Here is an 11,046-nt window from a genome sequence, read left to right on the forward strand (position 1 = left end):
CTTGAAGTAATTGATAAAGGTAGTAAAATTGTTTCTTTGCTTTTAACTATCAAGAGGCAGTTTAAAAAAATGTATTTCTGAAAGAAGGGCTAGAAATATAGTGCAGTTGGCCCAGATACATAATAAATCTCATTCTCTTCATTTTCTCCCTCTGCCTGAATATTCAGAAGAACGGGCCTAGAAAATGTCAGTAGATCAGATCACAGATTTCCTCTAATTACACCCTTAATATATGAAGGCAGTCAACAGAAAGGTAGTGCTTATGCTTTTATTTTAAAGAGAGCGTTTTGGCTATTTTTGAAGCAGGTGCAACCTATGGGAACTGGAGGAAACAGAAGCAGTGAATTACAGACTCGTGTGTGTGTGTGGTGGGCAAAGCAACATTGTAGTAAGAGGCTCAAGCTAATTACCCGGCCGTAATGAGACTTGTATGCCTTTATGATTTCTTGCCTCTGGGTGTTACTCCGATGTGTGACCACCTCAATGATAGCATCTTCATCAGTCCCTGAAACCCAAATATATAGAAAATATGATTGAGTTTTTGCCAACTTATGAAACTAACTCTAGATGGAAAGTACATTTGGATTTGACTCTGAAACTCACCTAAGGAGCAACACAATAAAATTCTTCCCAGACAACAATGGGAGGGAAGCAGCTCATTGGGCTGAGTTCAGACAACGTGATACAGAAGCTATGTACAAAAGCTGAGTACAGGTTGTTGCTGAACTGTGAGTTGCTACTGAACCATAGGTTATTATGTTGTCTGAACCCAGCTGCAATAATAAACCATGCTTGTTCATGATGAACAGCTCACAGTTCACGACCTGACAACAAATCATGGATTCTCTTCATTGGCTGTTCACAGTTGGTTAGTATAGCTGAATTCAGAAACATACCAACTTGTGTTTCAGTGGAAATTCATGGTTTCGAGATAACCCATACTTGACCCTTGACTGTGGATTACCATGTCTGAACCCAGTCATCAGGCTGAGAAAGGAGTGGGAGGGCATTCACTCTCATTTAAGCTTAAAATCTCTGAGACAAATAATCTTACAAATATGCAGAATTCAAAATTTCACTTGTGCCATGGAGCATTCTGGAGCATTCATTGCCTTTCCAATCTATGTCACAGGCTGCAGACCTTGGGGCACCCCAAACAAAAGCTGACCAAAGAAACTGTAGGCAGAAACTCAAGTTCTCTCCCTTCAGGCTAAGCCAAGGAACTTGGAGGGGGCAAACATGCAAAAGGGATACAGAGAAGGTCTCTGCCATAGCAGCCACACTACACAAGATCCATTGACCTTCTTCTAGCCACCGTGTGACGATTCCTTAAATTTCTCTTGTAATGAGTACTGGGGGTTTGGGGTTAGGGTTTTGACAGCTTGGTATCAATGTTCCTTCTTCCTTGGAAAAAAGGAGCATGCACATTTGCACTTAATGTGCTGCTTACTTTCTAAGAATAGCCTCAATATGAAATAAAAAGCACATTTCTTCTAAGGCATTGCAACCATCGCCAAGAGCGCACTTCAGAAAATGCAACTTTATAATGTTCTATCTTCTTTTTTTCTTTCAAACAACCATTCCCACCACTTGACTTCATTCAAAGCCAGACTGGAAATATACTAGACATTTTCTCCTGGCTGTTGAATGTTCCTAAAAGAAAACACGACTTCTCTACAGTACATCCCCACTAGCAAATACCCACTTTTTCTGGCAAATTTAGCTTCTTCCCATTAATTAGGTTTGCATGACTTCACAGTCCAGTGCGAGCAATAAGCACAGTAGGCCGTCACATTGTGCAAACCAGGCTGGTTCCTGCAGGTAGTTCGTTTGGGGACAAAAATCCATGCCGAAAAACCACGGCATTTTTTCACTGAGACAACCCATGCACGAGGGGTTGTTTCAGCCATGATCGGTTGCTGTGCTGTCTGAACCTGGGGAACCGTCCCCATCATGTCTGAAGAGAAGCAGCAAGGGAGCCTCTTGGTAAGAGTGGCAAAAACTTATTGCCACTCTTACCAAACTCACCTGGGCCACTACCAGCCACTCCACCAATGCCCAAATGGCAAGCTGCAACAGCCCCCGCTGGCTCCATGTCTGCCACCAACACTGTAAACCCTTTTGCACTCACCATGGTTCTTTCTCCCTCTTTTACATATTTTTTTTTCATTTTTGGAGATCATGTTTTGTGATCGCCAGTCTGACAGAAAATGACAGCCCTGCTGAAGCACGATTGTTGCTGCTTTTAACAGGGACACATGCAGGCGCGAATGCCGATTATTGTTGTTGTTGCATTGCATTCTCATTGCATATGCCCATGTCAGAAAACTATGGACTTCCAAGCAAACCTTTCTAAAAAGAACCAATTATAGCAGGAAGCACAGACTAAATGGGTCTTCTGAGGGAGGATGACAGGAGCGGGACAACAACCCATAGCAAACCCGATCATCTGTTTCATGAACGGCCACTGCACATCACTTATTCACAGGGTGGGTTGCCAAGAAGTGGAAACTTATTCTTAGTGTGTAGGGGGCAATTTTCCCTATCTCGTGACTGTAACAAACTGAGATCATCTGTTATTTGCATTTCCAAATAACATCTCCTACTCAGCCAAACAAAAATCATAGCATCAGGACTATATGTAGCTGCAGAATCATCACATTTATGAGAAAGAGGATAGATCTCTCTCAGATCATTCTTTCATCCAATTATAACTGAGAGCTACTGAGATAGTTCTGCCTCCTACTGGACATTTGAGGAAGCAGCAGGCTAAGAGATTTCATTTGTTCATAGGCAGACATCTCTTCTCCCAACCCTGAAAAGAGAAGAAAGGGTTCCTCCTCTCTGATGGGGAGAGCTGGAGCACTCTTGCCATGATGCAGCAACTCTGCTGCTCTGCAGTGCCGGAATCAGTCAGCGCTCCATGGGGCATAAGTGTCTCATGCCTGTTTCCAGACACAGGAAAAGGCAGGGAACCAAGTTGCCTCAGAAACCTCTTACTTACTTTCAGCTAAAACATGTGAGTATTCTTGTAAAGCTTGCCAGCTTTTACGGCAAGATTAAGCAGCTGGGGTGCACCTGGACAGACCAATGAGAGGGCAGTGTGCAACGGTTCCACCTTCTCTGCTTAATGGATTTTCTTTGTAAGAGAGAAGCAGCAGGAAACATGGGTGATTCCTTGGCATCAGGAGCTGCTAAACACATATTGACATGTCCCTTTCGCAAATTCAGAAAACTGGCCTTCAGGGTGAAGTACTTTGCATTTTGTAAAACACTGCCTTCCAGTATTTGTGACTTACTGGAAATCTTAAAAACACTTTAAGTTCTTATTTCATAAGCATCTTTAATCATAATGATTAACTGATATTACTCTTAGTGTTTCCTGTAACAGTAATCTGTCTTTCCTAGAATTACATACTTTTATAAACATATGTGCATAGCCTGATAGTATTTATGCCATCTTTGATCAAGTTAATATGTATTCAGAATTGAAACAGTTCATCATTTACCTTACATTTAAGCAGCAAAATTCAGCAGAGAACTCAGGTCACAGCAGGTGACACACCTGGCCTCCCTATCACCAGTCTGCTTGAGAAAAACAGTATTTCCTACACAACTGGCATCTCAGCATACTTTAGTCCCAAATTAGCCCTTTAAGCAGAACCACTCTTCTGCACTTGCCTTGCCTTCTAGGGACGTAACTATGGCTCCAGGAGAAGCAGAACAACAAGACATGTGATGCAGAGGGAGAAATGACCTGCATGCTATGGCTATCTAAGGCAGGGGTGGGCAGAAAATAGATCTCCAGATATTTTGGACTTCAGTTCCCAGTATTCCTGACCACTGACCATGGCAGCAGGAACCTGAAGTCCAAACTGTCTGGAGAGAAGGACACAAGAAGAGCCATGCTGAACTGGATCAAGGGTGCATCTAGTTGAGCACTGTTCATACAGCTCGACCTTCTGTCCACCACCAGTCTAGGGTACTCACTCAGGAGTAGATCTATCAGCACTCCAACCTGCTACATGAAGCAATTTGCTTGATGGGGAAGCCATTTACTGAGTAACTGTCCAGGTATGAGAAATGTTGTATAGTACCTTTAAAACCCATAAACGGCCTTACTGAAACAAGACCTAGAAACAGAGCGCTACTTAAAATATACCACATAGGAGGAGATACAGTCCACACCAGCCATTCCCAGTATGTGCTTGTCAAACCATTGGGTAGGGAAATGGGGGAAGCTGATGCAGACTTGGGGCACAATCTTAAGGAGAAAAGTGTGAAACCCTCAAACTCGAAAGCTCACACTCATCCAGTGCAGAACAGAAGAAGTGGAACTGACCATTGTTTGAGTGCATTTTCACTAGGTGACTGTTTTCAGCTGCCTCTCCATGGTGTTTCAGAGGGGGAGTGAAGAATGCTGGAAAGTCCTCAGGGTTGCTGCTATCCTGGTTGCTCCAGTCTCCATCTCCACCCTTCCCTGACCCCTTTAGCCCTCTCTGAGGTCACTTTCCTGACATCAGAGCAGTCAGCCCGATTCTTCCCACGCCGGCTGTGCGGGGGCGGAGGAGGGCTGGAGCTGATTCGCAGCTCTGCAAATCTGGAGGGCTCTACACACGCTACAGAATCATTGCATCCTGCACTAAGAAAAGTTCAGGTCAGAAAAACTCTACTTCAGGGAAGTGTGGACTTAAACTATTCTATCTTCCTTTCTTTCCTGGGAGTCTACTGATAGTACTTTTCCTCTGGACTGGTTCTTTTCACGCTGCATAAATGGAAAAACCCTTCACACAAAGCCTTACATACCAAAACCCTTCATTGCTTTCCTCAGCACCTTGGCATCATCATCAGCATTGAAATCTGCAGCTGGATGAATGGTTCCTTTTGGCTATGGAAACAGAAATTTATATTCAAACTCTGTCTAGCAAAGGGTGGGATATGAGAAGGTGGGAAGAGAAAGAGAAAAAAGGGCAAGGCAGCTATCAGGAATATAGCAAGCTGGAAAGGTACAATTCCTTTTCTTTAGACAAAGGGGAAAAAAACAGGCAAGCCAGGAAAGACTGTCCAAAAAAAAGGGTAATTTTAAAATCCTGCCCCACGCCCAACATGCTACTCCATTTTAAAGATCAAAACAGTGAATAAAAATAAATGGAAAGAATCTAGATAGATTTACTTCCCATGCATCTCCCAGAGTTGGTGTGGGGGGGGGGGGCAGGGGGAGTTGTCCTTGTCTTTCATTGACAATTAAGGTCCCCAAAGAATCCTTCAATCCACACGAGCTACCCTGTGACCATTACTTCAGTCTGGTGTCAAATTTCTCTATGAAGTGATAATGGGATTGCTTGAATGTAGGCCTGCTTAGAGCTTCACATGCACAAGAACCAGGGTGAGTTCACACAGTCCGTTCCAGGGAATGCAACTGCCAAAGCAGTTTATTACCACTTCTCAATTTGTGTCCAACAGTCAGGCATCATATGACTTGACATGAGATGATAATCTGAGATAATTCGGTTTACTTGTTGAAGCAATCAATGATAGCTGTAATTATCCCATGAAACATGTGACACATGAATTCACCCCCTGAAAGTGATTAGTAGGGGCAAAAAAGGCAAGATCTTTACTTATAACTTGATCTTATAAAGCAGCACTATGGTTCAGTTTCCAATAAATGAATGGCAAATGAGTACTCCGTTAAATTAAGCAAGAAACAAGGATCCAGAAGGCACACTTCTACAACCTTAAATAAGTAAGTACTCAGGGAATTGCACTGAAGCAAGCTTAGGGCAAGCAATTGTGCAGTGTGCATGTGGGCAGCGAAAATACTTTAATTAGACACACTCTCCATCTTGGCACCAGAGATAATCCATAGTAATGTGCACTGATGAGTTACCAGCATGTCATAAAGGCTAGTTCAGAAACACACACAAAACCAGCGAAAGGGGAAAGAAAAAATATTCTCTATGAAGCCATATTGGTCTAAAGAGTAAGAAAGAGCAAGTTTAAAGGTATGTGGTCCTATATATTAGTGGCAGTCCACCGAACAGAACAACAGCCAAGAGGCCGAGCAGAAAGGGGATCAGCAGCACGCAGCGTGTAGCAGCCGTGGTTTTCAAGCCAGCAAGGGATGGATGGGGAGAAGAGAGTGGGTGGGTTCTGACCTCTACTTTGGCCACTGCACTAAGTTCCCACATCTGGTAGGCCACCTGCGCAGCTTCAGGAAAGAACTCACCTGCAGCACTGAAATGGGAGGGGACAGGAGGACACAAGGTCTATGAAGTTGGTGCAGACACAGGAACACACGATGAGTTGGGTCTTGTGCAAACCTGTGAGTGCCCTTCCCGCCCCTCCCCACTCCCTCCATTCCCATGAAACAAAACAGCGCCAAAGCCCCACCTGAAAGTGACTTTGGATTACAAATCCTTCATTTCAAGCCAGACACAAGTGGCATTTCTGTGGTTTACGTAAACCTTGTAAATAAGCCCAGACTGTGCAAAACATTGCAGTAGCCTTCTGTGGGGTAACAGAAGAGAGAGAGAGCACTCCTAGTCTTTTGTCCTGCAGCAACCCAACTGCTTTTCTGTGCTGGGCATGGAAGCAGGAGGCTTCCTCCTCTAGCAACCACTTGGTTTTTCTGCTGAGTGCAGAGATGGTGCAGAGCACTTTAATAATGGGACCTCTTCCCCTACGCAGGGGAAGATCAAGACCACAGTGAGGGCAAAGGGCTAGAGTACCATTCAGATACTGCACTGGCATAGTAGGAAAAGCCAGGGTTTCCGTGGACAGGCCCTGGGCCTGGTGAAACAGAAAGCAGAAGTAGGTCCATTTCTACCTTGGGCTGTTCAGGCAAGCAATTTTCCATCTGCTAATCACAACATAAAAGTAACGTGTGGTGCTCCTGACATTTTCTAATCTCCATCAGAATCTCATTATACAACATCAATTAAAATTCCTTTAAAGGGCTTGGTTGGTAAAATACATGTCCAGTCCTTGAATTGCCAAAGGATCCCAGTTAGAAATTTCCACGGCCAGAGCCTAAAAAGTGCCTCAAAACCAGATTTGAATCCCTGGTAGTCCTTGCTATTGGACAAACTAGGATGGAAATCTTCTTTCATATATCCCAATGTGAGAGTTTTGGCTTTGAATGGGGTGCACACCCCACATGCTACCTGTGGCCCTGGGACACCCACAATAAATCCCACCCCCTGGCTGCCAGAGTGTCTGGGAATTCTAGTGGTGGGGAAGCAGCAGTACCTGCTGGGGTTGATGGGAGGAGAGGAATTGTTAGGGTTGCTCCTCAGCACCCCCAAAGCAGCCCCCCTCTTGCAGTAAACTTATGCAAGTTGCTGAAATGGAGGTGAAGTAAAAGCTCCCCTCCCCTGCAGTGGGTGTTGCGTGCGCAAGAGTCCCCACTCTCCTCCAAAGTGGATGCCGCTCTTGGAGCCAAAACGCCTGTGCAGCCTGCCGCTGGACATTGCCATTGGGAAAAGATGATTTGGCTTGGACCTTCCAAAGGCACTAGGCCATACATGCAAAAATGCATGTATTTTTCAGATGTGAAAGAGGGAATTACAACTTCACAAAACTCTGGAGCGTAATCAGTAAATCAGAACATCTTTCCTTTCTATCAGCAGCATGCACCCTCATCCCCCACCACATATGTGAACTCTCAGTGTCTTGACATGTAAGCCCACTGTGAGAACATCCAGCCTGGTCTCAGGCAGCACTAGGGTGGGGTTCAAATTATTATGCTCTTAACCCATCGAGGTGGCTATGCCACTGAGACAGAGCTGGAACTGTCTAGCCTTGTTGGGGGAAGTAAAAGGCATAGCGCAACTTTCAACCAGCAGCAGGGCTTACTCATCATCTCCCCCGCACAGCTTCAGCAGCGCATTTTTGTAGTCTCCAGATGTGTCACTCTGTGAAGACAAAAGGTCCAGGTTTGAAATACACTCAGACAACAGCCACTGCAGACAAGCCACCCAGAGACACTGCCCCAAATGAGAGAAAGGGATTAAGAATTGCATTTTAGGTCACTAAGTTATGAAACTCCTCCACAGGGGCACTTAGAGCACCACATATGAGACCCATCCCACCAAAACGCCTGCGCTGCTCCAAAGGAGAAATGATGCGCCACAAGCCCCATTTCCACCCACCACAGTTCAGTCTTTCCCAGTGTGGAAATTATGAAACTCCTCAATAGTTGATGCGTTTAGTTACTTACTGGCAATTTTAGTAAGTTCAGCAGGAAGGGTCAATAGTGTATGGCATGCAGAATCATTTAAGAGTCACTATTTAAAGTCCTCTGTGCTATAAAGCAGGCTCTCTCAACCTGGGGCCCTCCAGATGTTTGGCCTAGTGCCCTCCCCATCCCTTGCTATAAGCCATGTTGGCTGAAGCTAACAGGACTTGGGAATTAAAAAATCTAGAAGGGGGGAACACACAGTCCCCTTCCTTCCTGCAACTGTGCAGTAAAATAAAATAATAAATCAACAGGAATAATCTACAAAGCATAGTAGCTACAGCCAGATTTCTACACCTGGTGTCCTCCAGATCCACCATGCTGGGTACTGGGATATACAGTGCAACACATCTAGAGGGCACCAAGTTGGTGGAGGCTAGTCTACAGAGTGCTAGAAGGGTTAAATTTAGCTGGTAAGCAAGCTCAATGTATCCCTTTTTTGCTCAACTAAGTGTTATGAAGTGGCTTGCTGTTAAGTCTCAAAAGCAAACCAGCCATTTTTCAAAATTTGATTTCTTTTTACCTCCCAGTACAGCTCAGAGGAGCTGGCAAGTGAACGGGAGTAAAAACAGCCCTTGGTTGCTCATCCTTAAGCTATAGGGACTAATCCAGGCCGGGAAGGGATGCCATAAAGAGTGTACAGCAAATCTAGGAAGTTCTTCAAATGTGCAAGCCTTTTGAACCAAAATCCACAAACCACATCCTTGAAAGCTTTTCTGCCAGAGTCATGAGAAAACTCATGGTTGCTTATGGATCCTTTCCATGACATTATGGTGCTCCAGGTTCACTTCTGCTTTTTCAGAACACTTTCCCAGATTTTTTTTAGAATGAGGAAAATGGGGTATTATCTTGGAACAGGGGAAAAGGGGCCCTTTGTACCAAGCTTTAATTCTGTAAAGCAGTTGAAAAGAGACACTGCAATTAATAGCTTGGTTTAGAAAAGGTCTGATTCACATGAGAGGCATTCTTACTGAAAATGATGCCTTACTCTCTGAACTAGGAGAAATACATGCCAAAAAGGCCCAATGGGCTTTCTAGAAAGTAAAGTTTGACCCAAGCTGATCCCTATGTTTGGCCAAGTTTTTCTGTGCTGATCATCATAGCCTGAAATAGTGTCAGTGGAACATTTCTCCACAAAGTAGAAAGGAGTTAGTAGTCATGGTAAGAAACTGTTTGTTTCTCATAATCCCTGGGATGCATTCACTCAATATTTACCTCTATCATGTGATGTAGGGACTTCTCATATTTAGTCCGGAATATCTCCCGGATATCCAGCATGTCTAACTCGCTACGCGACACCATGATACGAATCAGTGTGTTGTCTCTTGTCCCCAGACCCTGCAACAGACCCCACAATGATCACAACCACCCCAAGCAGAGCAGAATATCAGTATGCCTAAAGACATTAATTAATGCAGGAACAAAGAGCAATAGAATATAAAAGCCATTAAAGTCATCAATACTCAATTTATCCAAAGCTTATCACAACATCTTCCAGGCTATAGCCAAAATACTTAAAAATGCTTGTGGTGTAGTATCATCTACCTGGTCCTAGAAGGTGGATATTAACTACCAGCCTATCTAGGTAGGTGTGGATAGCTAATGATGCTGCATAGACATACCCACAGCTCCCAATCTAACAGTCCATTCCCTACTCCCAGTCGAGTTGAAAAACTGCAGTTATGCTTATAATAGCTGTTGTTGTCCTTTCAGAGTGAGCACTTATCTGTCCAAAACATTTAGCATGGCCAGGATGATGTCCTTGCAAGTTTCAACTTCCAAAGTGAGCCCAGTGCAATTGGTAAATCGACAGGCAAGGCTGCCTATAGAATGATTTGAGAGGCAGTGTAGTGTAGTGGTTAAGAGTGGTACAGGGGCTGGTACACCTGGGCCCAAAGAAAGATCTTGTGCCACCCTCGAAGGCCCGCTGTGACGACTTCGCCAAGCATTTCAGGGAGAAAATCGCTCAGATTCGTCACGAGCTGGACTCTACCAGTGAATCAGATTCTACTGGGGAGGTGCCAATGTTGCTGTCTGGTCCACAATTGATGGATGAGTTTCAGTTGCTGAGGCCTGATGATGTGGACAAAGTGCTTGGACAAGTACGTCCTACCACCTGCTTACTGGACCCTTGCCCATCTTGGCTACTCAAGAAAGCCAAGGACGGGATTGGGACCTGGATCCTGGAGGTTGTCAGCACCTCTCTGAGGGACGGCCGGGTACCTGCCCCTTTAAAGGAGGCGGTAGTCCGGCCAGTCCTAAAGAAGGCATCCCTGGATCCAGAGGTGGCCGCCAATTATAGACCGGTGGCCAACATCCCGTTCTTGGGAAAGGTGTTAGAGCGGGTGGTGGCGGGACAACTCCAAGCACTCTTGAATGAAACTGATTATCTGGACCCATTTCAGTCTGGCTTGACCCAGGTACGGTACTGAATGTGCATTGGTCGCCCTGTATGATGACCTGCACAGGGAGACAGACAGGGAGTGCGTCCCTGTTGGTTCTCTTGGACCTCTCAGCGGCTTTTGATACCATCGACCATGGTATCCTTCTGGATAGGCTTGTGGGATTGGGAGTTGGAGGCACTGCTTTGCAGTGGTTCCACTCCTATCTCAATGGCCGATTCCAGAAGGTGGTGCTGGGGGACTATGGCTCTGCGCCATGGCAGTTATGCCATGGAGTTCCGCAGGGGTCCATTTTGTCCCCCTTGCTATTCAACATCTACATGAAACCACTGGGAGAGGTCATCAGGAAGTGTGGGCTGCGGAGTCATCAGTACGCTGATGATACCCAGCTCTACCTCTCGTTCT

General features: G+C 45.1%; 1 protein-coding gene across 3 annotated transcripts in view; it reads right to left on the reverse strand.

Annotated features, from left to right (window-relative positions):
• Positions 1–11,046, reverse strand: part of ANXA6 (annexin A6) — a 59,740-nt gene that overhangs the window by 16,475 nt on the left and 32,219 nt on the right. For all 3 annotated transcript variants that reach the window (XM_044454445.1, XM_044454444.1, XM_044454443.1), the window contains exons 12-16: positions 9,455–9,577; positions 7,858–7,916; positions 6,159–6,237; positions 4,807–4,888; positions 411–505 (exon numbers count right to left, since the gene is read on the reverse strand). In XM_044454445.1, coding sequence (XP_044310380.1) covers positions 411–505; positions 4,807–4,888; positions 6,159–6,237; positions 7,858–7,916; positions 9,455–9,577 — 438 coding nt within the window. The remainder of the gene's footprint in view (positions 1–410; positions 506–4,806; positions 4,889–6,158; positions 6,238–7,857; positions 7,917–9,454; positions 9,578–11,046) is intronic.

This window comes from Varanus komodoensis, unplaced genomic scaffold (assembly GCF_004798865.1).
Source record: "Varanus komodoensis strain SLA01 unplaced genomic scaffold, ASM479886v1 scaffold7_3, whole genome shotgun sequence".
Classification (NCBI taxonomy): Eukaryota; Metazoa; Chordata; class Lepidosauria; order Squamata; family Varanidae; genus Varanus; species Varanus komodoensis.